The sequence below is a fragment of the Phyllobates terribilis genome, unplaced genomic scaffold (assembly GCF_046119375.1).
Source record: "Phyllobates terribilis strain yellow unplaced genomic scaffold, ASM4611937v1 Scaffold_14__1_contigs__length_39327217, whole genome shotgun sequence".
NCBI classification, from domain to species: Eukaryota; Metazoa; Chordata; class Amphibia; order Anura; family Dendrobatidae; genus Phyllobates; species Phyllobates terribilis.
The window spans coordinates 30,852,967-30,869,278 of NW_027362774.1; the positions used below are offsets into that span (position 1 = coordinate 30,852,967).

The 16,312-nt window shown below is 40.4% G+C and overlaps 1 protein-coding gene across 1 annotated transcript in view; it reads right to left on the minus strand.

Annotated features, from left to right (window-relative positions):
* Positions 1 to 497: 497 nt before the first annotated feature.
* LOC141175967 (mixed lineage kinase domain-like protein) overlaps positions 498 to 16,312 on the minus strand; it is a 292,720-nt gene continuing 276,905 nt past the window's right edge. Inside the window, exon 11 of the mRNA XM_073659956.1 lies at positions 498 to 724. Within this exon, the coding sequence (XP_073516057.1) occupies positions 678 to 724 (47 nt within the window). The 3' untranslated portion in view covers positions 498 to 677. The remainder of the gene's footprint in view (positions 725 to 16,312) is intronic.

Here is a 16,312-nt window from a genome sequence, read left to right on the forward strand (position 1 = left end):
ATAGGAGAGTATAGTGGGCACGCTCAGTGACCTGTGCAGATGTCACTGTGCAGGGAGGGCAGGAAGCGGTTACCATCATGTATTCATTTCTATAGGAGAGTATAGTGGGCACGCTCAGTGACCTGTGCAGATGTCACTGTGCAGGGAGGGCAGGAAGCGGTTACCATCATGTATTCATTTCTATAGGAGAGTATAGTGGGCACGCTCAGTGACCTGTGCAGATGTCACTGTGCAGGGAGGGCAGGAAGCGGTTACCATCATGTATTCATTTCTATAGGAGAGTATAGTGGGCACGCTCAGTGACCTGTGCAGATGTCACTGTGCAGGGAGGGCAGGAAGCGGTTACCATCATGTATTCATTTCTATAGGAGAGTATAGTGGGCACGCTCAGTGACCTGTGCAGATGTCACTGTGCAGGGAGGGCAGGAAGAGCTGCTGCAGGGAAGGAGAATAACTGTGGCCATTACATACTTCTCTGTCCAATAATACACTACACATTATCAGTAATACTTTAATAGGTGGATATAGTGTCAGGACAGATATCACATGTGCAGCCATAAAATGGGACAAGCGTTGAGAGCTGCCCTGGGACATTTTGGGATCCGTAGTGTTTCCATCTTCTTCTGCAAGGTGTAAATATATATATATGCAGCCCACGGTGGTCTCGGCACAGGGTCCTAGGTCTCCATCTGACTCAAGAGAGCAATCAGCAGATCTGCAATGTCTGCAAACAATGCCAAGTATGCCGTCATTATCATTTATGCAGAGTCCAAACACTTCTAAAAGTAAGAAATCCTAAAAATATCCCTTCACTCTTGTCCCCAAAGCTACTTATAAAGGAGGAAAGACGATGGAAGGGGGTGAAAGTCCACAAATTGAAATCTGATTTCTGGCTGTCATTGCGCCCCTGGTTCCTCTACTACAGGGGTGCACCACTATTATAATAATAATACTTTTGCATCTTGTTCTCTAAGAAAATAAATGTAACATCAGCTGATCCTCACTGTGCTATCGAAGGAATAAAAGAATCCACACTATCTGTAAACAGAGAAGGGGAGGGAAGACTAAGCTAATTTACATGAATTTAAATCTCCTGGTCCAGATGATTTACATCCCAGGGTACAGAAAGAGATCGCAGAGGAAATTGCAGAACCACGAGCCAGAATCTTTGAAAATTCATGGATAACAGAAGTCCCAGAAGATTGGAGAAGGGAAAATGTTGTCCCTATCTTCAAAAAAAGGAAAGAAGATGGAGCCAGGAAATTACAGGCCTGTGAGCCTTACTTCTATACCACGAAACATCTTTGAACAAATTATTAAACAGCATGTATGTACGTACTTGGATAATAATACAGTAATTAACCAGAACCAGCATGGGTTTGTAGCAAACAAGTTATGCCAGACTCATCTAATTCCCTTCTATGATGGAATCACTGACTGGGTGGATCAGGGAAATGCAGTAGATATAGTATATCTCGAATTCAGCAAAGCATCTGATAAATTATCTCATACCATCCTTATTGAATGGGGTTGACAAGGCTACGGTTAAGTGGATTCATAACTGGCTCAGTGATCGTACTCAAAAAGTGGTAAATGGTGGCACATCTACTTGGAAGAGTGCTTCCAGAGGGGACCACAAGGCTCTGTCCTGGCCCCAGTGTTGTTCTACATTTTTATAAATGATCTAGATAAGGGAACTAAAGGTAAACTAATTACATGTGCGGACGATGCAAAGCGAGGAGGGATAGCTAATACTAGAGAAGACAGAGAAAGGATTCAGAAGGATCTAGATCAGCTTGGACAATGAGCAGCAACTAATAGAAAAGTATTAAATAGGGAGAAATGCAAGATACTAAATCTGGGCAAGAAAAACAAAAATAACATCTACAGAATGGGAGGAAAAGAACAAAGCAACAGCAAGTGTGAAAAAGACTTGGGTATACTAATAGATCACAGACTGCACATGAGTCAACAGGGTGATGCAGCAGCAAAAAGCCAAACACAGTTCTGGGTCACTGAGCGTGCCCACTATACCTCATCTGGATACTGTGTCCAGTTCTGGGAGGTATTAGGAGAAGAATCGAGTCTAGATCACGTGAAGTCATTATCCCCTCTACTCCTCCTTGGTCAGACCTCATCTGGATACTGTGTCCAGTTCTGGGAGGTATTAGGAGAAGCATAGAGTCTAGATCACGTGAAGTCATTATCCCCTCTACTCCTCCTTGGTCAGACCTCATCTGGATACTGTGTCCAGTTCTGGGATGTATTAGGAGAAGCATCGAGTCTAGATCACGTGAAGTCATTATCCCCTCTACTCCTCCTTGGTCAGATCTCAATGACGGGATGGTGGACCCTAGGTCTGTTGCTAAACGAGCAGTGTATTCTAGGGATCGTCTTCTGGAACTGCGCAGGATAAAGTCATAGAATCATAGAATCATAGAATGGTAGAGTTGGAAGGGACCTCCTGGGTCATCTGGTCCAACCCCCTGCTCAAAGCAGGATTCACTAAATCATCTCAGACAGATGTCTGTCCAGCCTCTGTTTGAAGACGTCCATTGAAGGGGAACTCACCACCTCTCGTGGCAGCCTGTTCCACTCATTAATCACCCTAACTGTCAAAAAGTTTTTTCTAATATCTAATCTGTGTCTCCTCCCATTTAGTTTCATCCCATTGCTTCTAGTCTTTCCTTGTGCAAATGAGAATAAAGTCTTCTCCAGCAGTGGCAATACTGAATGTTCCACGGGAAATAAGGAGACCTTTCAGAGGCTGCAGAGCAGGCAAGAAGATCAAGTCCTGGAGGAGAAGGTTTAAACCAGTGGTCCCATCCATTATCATGGGTAACGTACGATCGCTGGGAAATAAGTCGGATGAACTGCTGGCTCTGAGTAAGACCCAGAAGGAGTTTAGGGAATGCAGTCTCATGTGCTTTACAGAAACCTGGCTGCATGAGGAGGTCCCAGATTCATGTGTCTCGGTACCAGGGTTTCAAATGGTTCGGGCTGATAGAGAGAGAGTTAGATGCGGCAAGAAAAAAGGTGGAGGAGTGATACTCTACATTAACAACAGATGGTGCAATCAGGGGCATGTAACTGTTAAGGAGAAACATTGCTGTCCAAATATTGAACTGTTAGCAGTGGGCCTCAGGCCTTACTATCTGCCTAGAGAATTCACTCTTGTTATTGTAGTTGTGATGTATATACCACCATGTGCGAAACCAGAGGCTGCTGGGGATGTGTTGTCAGGGGTGATGGCCCGGCTTCAGACTAAACACCCAAACTCTCTAACTGTAATTTCTGGGGATTTCAATCGAGTAAAGATCTCATCTGCAATACCAAAGTTCTATCAATATGTCAAATGTCCTACACAGGACAACAACACACTGGATCTCCTCTTTGCTAATGTTAAGAATGCTTATTCATCGGCTGCATTACCCCCCCTGGGGAAATCTGACCACAACCTCATACTATTGTCTCCTGCTTACCAACCAGACGTCCGCAAACAACCAGTGACAATTAAAAAGATAAGGAAGTGGTGTCCAGCAGCAGAGGAGGCGTTACAAGACTGCTTTGATTGTACAGACTGGGAGGTGTTGTGTACCATGAAAGAGAATTGTGATGTTAATGAGATTACTGGCAGAGTTACTGATTACATCAACTTCTGTATGGACATTGTAGTACCTGTTCAAGAGATTCGGTGTTATGCAAACAATAAGCCATGGATTACAAAAGAGTTGAAACATTTACTAAACATGAAAAAACTGGCTTTTAAAAGGAAGGACAAGGAGGCATTGAAAATTATACAGCGAGACCTAAAGGGGAAAATTAAGATTGCCCGTGAGGCATTCAGAGTTAAATTAGAAAATCAATTTGCACAAAAAAGCTCCAGAGAGGTGTGGGCTGGAATGAAGCTAGTGACTGGGTTTAAGGCAAGGTCGGAGCAGGGGGGTGGTGGACTTAGAATGGCTAATGAAATGAATGAGTTCTTCAATAGATTCAGCAATAAAGGTGCGGTAGCAGCAGGGAAGGGGGAGGAGGCCGGGGAACAACTAGCTAAATTAACAGGGGGTGAAATAGATCATTTCTCGGTCTCCAAAAATGACGTGAGGGGCCAGTTTAGTAAGCTGGCCATTGGCAAAGCAGCAGGGCCTGACGGTCTCAGTCCACGTGTCCTCAGAGTGTGTGCAAATGAGTTGTGTACTGTCTTCCAGCATCTCTTTAACCAGAGCTTACAATCAAAGAGAGTACCAGTGCTATGGAAGACTTCCTGCCTGGTGCCGGTTCCCAAGACTACCTTCCCGGCTTCCCCGGGGGACTATAGACCTGTGGCCTTAACATCGCATGCGATGAAGTCCTTGGAGAGAATAGTACTTGCTCACTTGTGTCCGAGGGTGATGGCGCATACTGATGCTCTTCAGTTTTCATACCGGCAGGGACTGGGGGTGGACGATGCTGTAGCGTCTCTGCTACAAACAGTACATTCCTTTTTGGACAATGATGGAACCACAGTGCGTGCTTTGTTCTTTGATTTCTCTAGTGCGTTCAACACATTACAGCCACTCTTACTGCGTGGAAAGTTGATTAAAATGGCGGTGGATGAGGGACTTGTGAATTGGATAATTGACTACCTGTCGGATAGGCCACAGTTTGTTAGGTGGGGGACGGCTACATCAGATAGTGTACTGAGCAGTGTCGGAGCCCCGCAGGGAACAGTGCTGTCGCCATTCCTCTTTACATTGTACACAGCTGACTTTCAGTATAAATCAGACCGTTGTCACCTCCAGAAGTACTCGGATGACTCTGTGATAGTTGGCGGTATTGGGAAGGACCAGGATGAAGAGGAATATAGAAGGGTGGTTGCGGACTTTGTAGTATGGTGCCAGGCTAACCATCTAGAACTAAATGTTAAGAAAACCAGGGAGTTGGTGATGAGCTATGGAAGGTGCAAGAAGGTATGCCTACCTGTTATCATTGACGGTCAGGATGTGGAGATGGTGGACAGTTTCAAATATTTGGGGGTTTACCTGGATAGCAAGCTAAACTGGAAGTGCCACATGGAGAAGGTCTACAAGAAGGGGATGAGTAGATTGTACTTCCTAAGGAAGTTAAGGTCTTTTAATGTGTGTGGAAAAATGCTTGAGGTGTTCTACCAATCCATTGTGGCTAGTGCCACCTTTGCGGCAATAATTTGCTGGGGTAACAGTGTGCGTGTTGCTGACGCCAACAAGCTCAACAAACTTATAAAGAAGGCTAGCGCGACGGTGGGCCTACAGCTTGGGACTTTTGAAGAGGTGGTAGAGGATAGGATTAAGAAGAAGTGCAGAGCTATAATGGGCAACAACACACACCCGCTTTATGAACTGTTTGCGAAACAGAAGAGCACATTCAGCAATCGCCTAATACAACTAAGGTGTAAAAAGGAAAAATACAGGAGATCGTTTGTTCCAACAGCTATGGGGGTGTTTAACAAATGTCTGAAAAGCAATGTCTAAAGCATTCCAAATGTTATGTTATCATATGTGTCATGTTCGAGATCTGTGTTCTGCTTCTGTGATACCGCAATTTCCTCCGGGATAAATAAAGTATATCTTATCTTATCTTATACTGTGTCCAGTTCTGGGAGGTATTAGGAGAAGCATAGAGTCTAGATCACGTGAAGTCATTATCCCCCTCTACTCCTCCTTGGTCAGACCTCATCTGGATACTGTGTCCAGTTCTGGGAGGTATTAGGAGAAGCATAGAGTCTAGATCACGTGAAGTAATTACCCCCCTCTACTCTTCCTTGGTCAGACCTCATCTGGATACTGCGTCCAGTTCTGGGAGGTATTAGGAGAAGCATAGAGTCTAGATCACGTGAAGTAATTATCCCCTCTACTCCTCCTTGGTCAGACCTCATCTGGATACCGTGTCCAGTTCTGGGAGGTATTAGGAGAAGCATAGAGTCTAGATCACCTGAAGTAATTATCCCCTCTACTCCTCCTTGGTCAGATCTCATCTGGATACTGTGTCCAGTTCTGGGAGGTATTAGGAGAAGCATAGAGTCTAGATCACGTGAAGTCATTATCCCCCTCTACTCCTCCTTGGTCAGACCTCATCTGGATACTGTGTCCAGTTCTGGGAGGTATTAGGAGAAGCATAGAGTCTAGATCACGTGAAGTCATTATCCCCCTCTACTCCTCCTTGGTCAGACCTCATCTGGATACTGCGTCCAGTTCTGGGAGGTATTAGGAGAAGCATACAGTCTAGATCACGTGAAGTAATTATCCCCTCTACTCCTCCTTGGTCAGACCTCATCTGGATACTGTGTCCAGTTCTGGGAGGTATTAGGAGAAGCATAGAGTCTAGATCACGTGAAGTCATTATCCTCCTCTACTCCTCCTTGGTCAGACCTCATCTTGATACTGTGTCCAGTTCTGGGAGATATTAGGAGAAGCATAGAGTCTAGATCACGTGAAGTCATTATCCTCCTCTACTCCTCCTTGGTCAGACCTCATCTGGATACTGTGTCCAGTTCTGGGAGATATTAGGAGAAGCATAGAGTCTAGATCACGTGAAGTAATTATCCCCCTCTACTCCTCCTTGGTCAGACCTCATCTGGATACTGTGTCTAGTTCTGGGCGCCACATCTTAAAAAAGACATGAAAAACTGGAGCAAGTTCAGAGAAGAGCGACCAGAATGGTGACCGGACAGCAAACTATGTCCTACGAGGAACGGTTAGAGGATCTGGGAATGTTTAGCTGCAAAAGAGAAGACTGAGAGGAGACTTAATAGCTGTCTACAATATCCCCCTCTACTCCTCCTTGGTCAGACCTCATCTGGATACTGTGTCTAGTTCTGGGCGCCACATCTTAAAAAAGACATGAAAAACTGGAGCAAGTTCAGAGAAGAGCGACCAGAATGGTGAACGGACTGCAAACTATGTCCTACCAGGAACGGTTAGAGGATCTGGGAATGTTTAACTGCAAAAGAGAAGACTGAGAGGAGACTTAATAGCTGTCTACAAATATCTCAAGGGCTGTCACATTGTAGAGGGATCATCTTTATTCTCTATTACACAAAGAAAGACTAGAAGCAATGGAAGAAACTGAATGGGAGGAGACACAGATTAGATATTAGAAGACATTTTTTGACAGTAAGGGTATGTGCACACAAGTTGCATTTTTTCTGCACGTTTTCTGTACCAAAATCTGCATGAAATCTGATGCTAACTTTTCTCTGGCAGGTTTAGCTGCATTTTTTGTGGCGTTTTTGCAGCGTTTTTTCATTACTTCTTATGGATGAAAAAACGCTAAAAAGAAGGGACAGGTCATTTCTTTCAGCGTTTTTCTAAAAACTGAAAATACGCAGCAAACAAAAAGCCACATGTGGGAACAGTGAACTCTAGTTTCTCATAGACTCGGCTGGTACTGCCAGACGCAGCTGAAAATGTATATAAAAATCTACAGCAAATACGCAGCAAAACACAACGTGTGTGAACATAGCCTAAGGATCAATGAGTGGAACAGGCGGCCACGAGAGGTGGTGAGGTCTCCTTCAATGGACGTCTTCAGAGGCTGGACAGATATCTGTCTGAGATGTTTAGTGAATCCTGCATTGAGCCGGGGGGATGGACACTAGGACCCAGGAGGTCCCCTCCAACCAGAACATTCTAGGATTCTATGAATACATGAGGAAATAGGGGAATACAAAATGTAAAAATAAAGTGCTTGTGGTGTAAGGTCCGGTCATTAGTATAATAAATAAGGGTATCTAGATAACATTGCATGAAGCGCTCACCAGACAGTATAAGTACAGGTACAAAGTGCTACTGACTGCAGGGAAAACGGAGGACAGGAGAGAGTGAGTGACGTGATACAGGCGCAGCTCACTACATTACAATATCATCAAACAGTTAATTTATTTCACTTCGTCAATACAAAAAGTGACACTCCTATATTATATAGAGTCATTACACGCAGAGGGATCTATTATATAGAGTCATTACACGCAGAGGGATCTATTATATAGAGTCATTACACGCAGAGGGATCTATTATATAGAGTCATTACACGCAGAGGGATCTATTATATAGAGTCATTACACGCAGAGGGATCTATTATATAGAGTCATTACACGCAGAGGGATCTATTATATAGAGTCATTACACACAGAGGGATCTATTATATAGAGTCATTACACACAGAGGGATCTATTATATAGAGTCATTACACACAGAGGGATCTATTATATAGTCATTACACGCAGAGGGATCTATTATATAGAGTCATTACACACAGAGGGATCTATTATATAGAACCATTACACGCAGAGGGATCTATTATATAGAGTCATTACACGCAGAGGGATCTATTATATAGAGTCATTACACGCAGAGGGATCTATTATATAGAGTCATTACACGCAGAGGGATCTATTATATAGAGTCATTACACGCAGAGGGATCTATTATATAGAGTCATTACACGCAGAGGGATCTATTATATAGAGTCATTACACGCAGAGGGATCTATTATATAGAGTCATTACACACAGAGGGATCTATTATATAGAGTCATTACACACAGAGGGATCTATTATATAGAGTCATTACACACAGAGGGATCTATTATATAGTCATTACACGCAGAGGGATCTATTATATAGAGTCATTACACACAGAGGGATCTATTATATAGAACCAATACACGCAGAGGGATCTATTATATAGAGTCATTACACGCAGAGGGATCTATTATATAGAGTCATTACACGCAGAGGGATCTATTATATAGAGTCATTACACACAGAGAGATCTATTATATAGAGTCATTACACACAGAGGGATCTATTATATAGTGTCATTACACACAGAGAGATCTATTATATAGAGTCATTACACACAGAGGGATCTATTATATAGAGTCATTACACACAGAGGGATCTATTATATAGAGTCATTACACAGAGCGATCTATTATATAGAGTCATTACACACAGAGGGATCTATTATATAGAGTCATTACACGCAGAGGGATCTATTATATAGAGTCATTACACACAGAGGGATCTATTATATAGAGTCATTACACGCAGAGGGATCTATTATATAGAGTCATTACACACAGAGGGATCTATTATATAGAGTCATTACACACAGAGAGATCTATTATATAGAGTCATTACACACAGAGGGATCTATTATATAGAGTCAATACACACAGAGGGATCTATTATATAGAGTCATTACACGCAGAGGGATCTATTATATATAGTCATTACACACAGAGGGATCTATTATATAGAGTTATTACACGCAGAGGGATCTATTATATAGAGTCATTACACGCAGAGGGATCTATTATATAGAGTCATTACACACAGAGGGATCTATTTTATAGAACCATTACACGCAGAGGGATCTATTATATAGAGTCATTACACACAGAGGGATCTATTATATAGAGTCATTACATGCAGAGCGATCTATTATATAGAGTCATTACACACAGAGGGATCTATTATATAGAGTCATTACACACAGAGGGATCTATTATATAGAGTCATTACACACAGAGGGATCTATTATATAGAGTCATTACACGCAGAGGCATCTATTATATAGACTCATTACACACAGAGCGATCTATTATATAGTCATTACACGCAGAGGGATCTTATATATAGAGTCATTACACACAGAGGGATCTATTATATAGAGTCATTGCACGCAGAGGGATCTATTATATAGAGTCATTACACGCAGAGCGATCTATTATATAGAGTCATTACACACAGAGGGATCTATTATATAGAGTCATTACACGCAGAGGGATCTATTATATAGAGTCATTACACGCAGAGGGATCTATTATATAGAGTCATTACACGCAGAGGGATCTATTATATAGAGTCATTACACTCAGAGGGATCTATGATATAGAGTCATTACACGCAGAGGGATCTATTATATAGAGTCATTACACGCAGAGGGATCTATTATATAGAGTCATTACACGCAGAGGGATCTATTATATAGAGTCATTACACGCAGAGGGATCTATTATATAGAGTCATTACACGCAGAGCGATCTATTATATAGAGTCATTACACGCAGAGGGATCTATTATATAGAGTAATTACACGCAGAGGGATCTATTATATAGAGTCATTACACGCAGAGGGATCTATTATATAGAGTCATTACACGCAGAGGGATCTATTATATAGAGTCATTACACGCAGAGGGATCTATTATATAGAGTCATTACACGCAGAGCGATCTATTATAAAGAGTCATTACACGCAGAGCGATCTATTATATAGAGTCATTACACGCAGAGGGATCTATTATATAGAGTCATTATACACAGAGCGATCTATTATATAGAGTCATTACACACAGAGGGATCTATTATATAGAGACATTACACACAGAGGAATCTATTACATAGAGTCATTACACACAGAGGGATCTATTATATAGAGTCATTACACACAGAGGGATCTATTATATAGAGTCATTACACACAGAGGGATCTATTATATGGAGTCATTACACACAGAGGGATCTATTATATAGAGTCATTACACACAGAGCGATCTATTATATAGAGTCATTACACACAGGGATCTATTATATAGAGTCATTACACACAGAGCGATCTATTATATAGAGTCATTACACACAGAGGGATCTATTATATAGAGTCACTACACACAGAGGGATCTATTATATAGAGTCATTACACGCAGAGCGATCTATTATATAGAGTCATTACACGCAGAGCGATCTATTATATAGAGTCATTACATGCAGAGGGATCTATTATATAGAGTCATTACACGCAAAGCGATCTATTATATAGAGTCATTACACGCAGAGGGATCTATTATATAGAGTCATTACACGCAGAGGGATCTATTATATAGAGTCATTACACGCAGAGGGATCTATTATATAGAGTCACTACACGCAGAGGGATCTATTATATAGAGTCATTACACACAGAGGAATCTATTATATAGAGTCATTACACACAGAGGGATCTATTATATAGAGTCATTACACACAGAGGGATCTATTATAGAGAGTCATTACACACAGAGGGATCTATTATAGAGAGGCATTACACACAGAGGGATCTATTATAAAGAGTCATTACACACAGAGGGATTTATTATATAGAGTCATTAAACGCAGAAGGATCTATTATATAGAGTCATTACACGCAGAGCGAACTATTATATAGAGTCATTACACGCAGAGCGATCTATTATATAGAGGCATTACACGCAGAGGGATCTATTATATAGAGTCATTACACGCAGAGGGATCTATTATATAGAGTCATTACACGCAGAGGGATCTATTATATAGAGTCATTACACGCAGAGCGAACTATTATATAGAGTCATTACACACAGAGGGATCTATTATATAGAGGCATTACACACAGAGGGATCTATTATATAGAGTCATTACACACAGAGGGATCTATTATATAGAGTCATTACACACAGAGGGATCTATTATATAGAGTCATTACACGCAGAGGGATCTATTATATAGAGTCGTTACACGCAGAGGGATCTATTATATAGAGTCGTTACACGCAGAGGGATCTATTATATAGAGTCGTTACACGCAGAGTGATCTATTATATAGAGTCGTTACATGCAGAGGGATCTATTATATAGAGTCATTACACGCAGAGGGATCTATTATATAGAATCATTACACACAGAGGGATCTATTATATAGAGTCATTACACACAGAGGGATCTATTATATAGAGTCATTACACACAGAGGGATCTATTATATAGAGTCATTACATGCAGAGGGATCTATTATATAGAGTCATTACATGCAGAGGGATCTATTATATAGAGTCATTACACGCAGAGGGATCTATTATATAGAGTCATTACATGCAGAGGGATCTATTATATAGAGTCATTACACGCAGAGGGATCTATTATATAGAGTCATTACACGCAGCGCGATCTATTATATAGAGTCATTACACGCAGAGGGATCTATTATATAGTCATTACACGCAGCGTGATCTATTATATAGAATCATTACACGCAGAGGGATCTATTATATAGAGTCATTACACGCAGCGTGATCTATTATATAGAGTCATTACACACAGAGGGATCTATTATATAGAGTCATTACACGCAGAGGGATCTATTCTATAGAGTCATTACACACAGAGGGATCTATTATATAGAGTCATTACACACAGAGGGATCTATTCTATAGAGTTATTACACACAGAGGGATCTATTCTATAGAGTCATTACACACAGAGGGATCTATTATATAGAGTCATTACACACAGAAGGATCTATTATATAGAGTCATTACACGCAGAGGGATCTACTATATAGAGTCATTACACGCAGAGGGATCTATTATATAGAGTCATTACACACAGAGCGATCTATTATATAGAGTCATTACACGCAGCGGGATCTATTATATAGAGTCATTACATGCAGAGGGATCTATTATATAGAGTCATTACACACAGAGGGATCTGTTATATAGAGTCATTACACACAGAGCGATCTATTATATAGAGTCATTACACACAGAGGGATCTATTATATAGAGTCATTACACACAGAGGGATCTGTTATATAGATTCATTACACACAGAGGGATCTGTTATATAGAGTCATTACAAGCAGAAGGATCTGTTATATAGAGTCATTACACACAGAGCGATCTATTATATAGAGTCATTACACACAGAGGGATCTATTATATAGAGTCATTACACACAGAGGGATCTATTATATAGAGTCATTACACACAGAAGGATCTATTATATAGAGTCATTACACACAGAGGGATCTATTATATAGAGTCATTACACACAGAGGGATCTATTATATAGAGTCATTACACGCAGAGGGATCTATTATATAGAGTCATTACACACAGAGGGATCTATTATATAGAGTCATTACACGCAGAGGGATCTATTATATAGAGTCATTACACACAGAGCGATCTATTATATAGAGTCATTACACGCAGAGGGATCTATTATATAGAGTCATTACACACAGAGCGAACTATTATATAGAGTCATTACACACAGAGCGATCTATTATATAGAGTCATTACACGCAGAGGGATCTATTATATAGAGTCATTACACGCAGAGGGATCTATTATATAGAGTCATTACACGCAGAGGGATCTATTATATAGAGTCATTACACGCAGAGGGATCTATTATATAGAGACATTACACGCAGAGGGATCTATTATATAGAGTCATTACACGCAGAGGGATCTATTATATAGAGTCATTACACGCAGAGGGATCTATTATATAGAGTCATTACACGCAGAGGGATCTATTATATAGAGTCGTTACACGCAGAGTGATCTATTATATAGAGTCGTTACACGCAGAGGGATCTATTATATAGAGTCGTTACACGCAGAGGGATCTATTATATAGAGTCGTTACACGCAGAGGGATCTATTATATAGAGTCATTACACGCAGAGGGATCTATTATATAGAGTCATTACACGCAGAGGGATCTATTATATAGAGTCATTACACGCAGAGGGATCTATTATATAGAGTCATTACACGTAGAGGGATCTATTATATAGAGTCATTACACGCAGAGGGATCTATTATATAGAGTCGTTACACGCAGAGTGATCTATTATATAGAGTCATTACACGCAGAGGGATCTATTATATAGTCATTACACGCAGAGTGATCTATTATATAGAGTCATTACACGCAGAGGGATCTATTATATAGAGTCATTACACGCAGAGGGATCTATTATATAGAATCATTACACACAGAGGGATCTATTATATAGAGTCATTACATGCAGAGGGATCTATTATATAGAGTCATTACACGCAGAGGGATCTATTATATAGAGTCATTACACGCAGAGGGATCTATTATATAGAGTCATTACACGCAGAGGGATCTATTATATAGAGTCATTACACGCAGCGCGATCTATTATATAGAGTCATTACACGCAGAGGGATCTATTATATAGTCATTACACGCAGCGTGATCTATTATATAGAATCATTACACGCAGAGGAATCTATTATATAGAGTCATTACACGCAGCGTGATCTATTATATAGAGTCATTACACACAGAGGGATCTATTATATAGAGTCATTACACGCAGAGGGATCTATTCTATAGAGTCATTACACACAGAGGGATCTATTATATAGAGTCATTACACACAGAGGGATCTATTCTATAGAGTCATTACACACAGAGGGATCTATTATATAGAGTCATTACACACAGAAGGATCTATTATATAGAGTCATTACACGCAGAGGGATCTACTATATAGAGTCATTACACGCAGAGGGATCTATTATATAGAGTCATTACACACAGAGCGATCTATTATATAGAGTCATTACACGCAGCGGGATCTATTATATAGAGTCATTACACGCAGAGGGATCTATTATATAGAGTCATTACACGCAGAGGGATCTGTTATATAGAGTCATTACACACAGAGCGATCTATTATATAGAGTCATTACACACAGAGGGATCTATTATATAGAGTCATTACACACAGAGGGATCTGTTATATAGATTCATTACACACAGAGGGATCTGTTATATAGAGTCATTACAAGCAGAAGGATCTGTTATATAGAGTCATTACACACAGAGCGATCTATTATATAGAGTCATTACACACAGAGGGATCTATTATATAGAGTCATTACACACAGAGGGATCTATTATATAGAGTCATTACACACAGAAGGATCTATTATATAGAGTCATTACACACAGAGGGATCTATTATATAGAGTCATTACACACAGAGGGATCTATTATATAGAGTCATTACACGCAGAGGGATCTATTATATAGAGCCATTACACACAGAGGGATCTATTATATAGAGTCATTACACGCAGAGGGATCTATTATATAGAGTCATTACACACAGAGCGATCTATTATATAGAGTCATTACACACAGAGGGATCTATTATATAGAGTCATTACACACAGAGCGAACTATTATATAGAGTCATTACACACAGAGCGATCTATTATATAGAGTCATTACACGCAGAGGGATCTATTATATAGAGTCATTACACGCAGAGGGATCTATTATATAGAGTCATTACACGCAGAGGGATCTATTATATAGAGTCATTACACGCAGAGGGATCTATTATATAGAGACATTACACGCAGAGGGATCTATTATATAGAGTCATTACACGCAGAGGGATCTATTATATAGAGTCATTACACGCAGAGGGATCTATTATATAGAGTCATTACACGCAGAGGGATCTATTATATAGAGTCGTTACACGCAGAGTGATCTATTATATAGAGTCGTTACACGCAGAGGGATCTATTATATAGAGTCGTTACACGCAGAGGGATCTATTATATAGAGTCGTTACACGCAGAGGGATCTATTATATAGAGTCATTACACGCAGAGGGATCTATTATATAGAGTCATTACACGCAGAGGGATCTATTATATAGAGTCATTACACGTAGAGGGATCATAGAATCATAGAATCATAGAATCATAGAATCATAGAATGGTAGAGTTGGAAGGGACCTCCTGGGTCATCTGGTCCAACCCCCTGCTCAAAGCAGGATTCACTAAATCATCTCAGACAGATGTCTGTCCAGCCTCTGTTTGAAGACGTCCATTGAAGGGGAACTCACCACCTTTCGTGGCAGCCTGTTCCACTCATTAATCACCCTAACTGTCAAAAAGTTTTTTCTAATATCTAATCTGTGTCTCCTCCCATTTAGTTTCATCCCATTGCTTCTAGTCTTTCCTTGTGCAAATGAGAATAAAGATGATCCTTCTACAATGTGACAGCCCTTGAGGTATTTGTAGACAGCTATTAAGTCTCCTCTCAGTCTTCTTTTTTGCAAGCTAAACAATCCCAAATCCTGCAACCGTTCCTCATAGGACATGGTTTGCAGACCAGTCACCATTCTGGTCGCTCTTCTCTGAACTTGCTCCAGTTTGTCTATGTCTTTTTTAAAATGTGGTGCCCAAAACTGTACACAGTATCCAGATGAGGTCTGACCAAAGAGGAGTAAAGACCGATAATGACTTCACGTGATCTAGACTGTATGCTTCTGTTAATACATCCCAGAATTGTATTTGCCTTTTTTGCTGCTGCATCACACTGTTGACTCATGTTCAGTCTATGATCTATTAGTATACCTAAGTCTTTTTCACATGTACTGTTGCTTAGCTCTATTCCACCCATTCTGTATATGCTTTTTTCATTT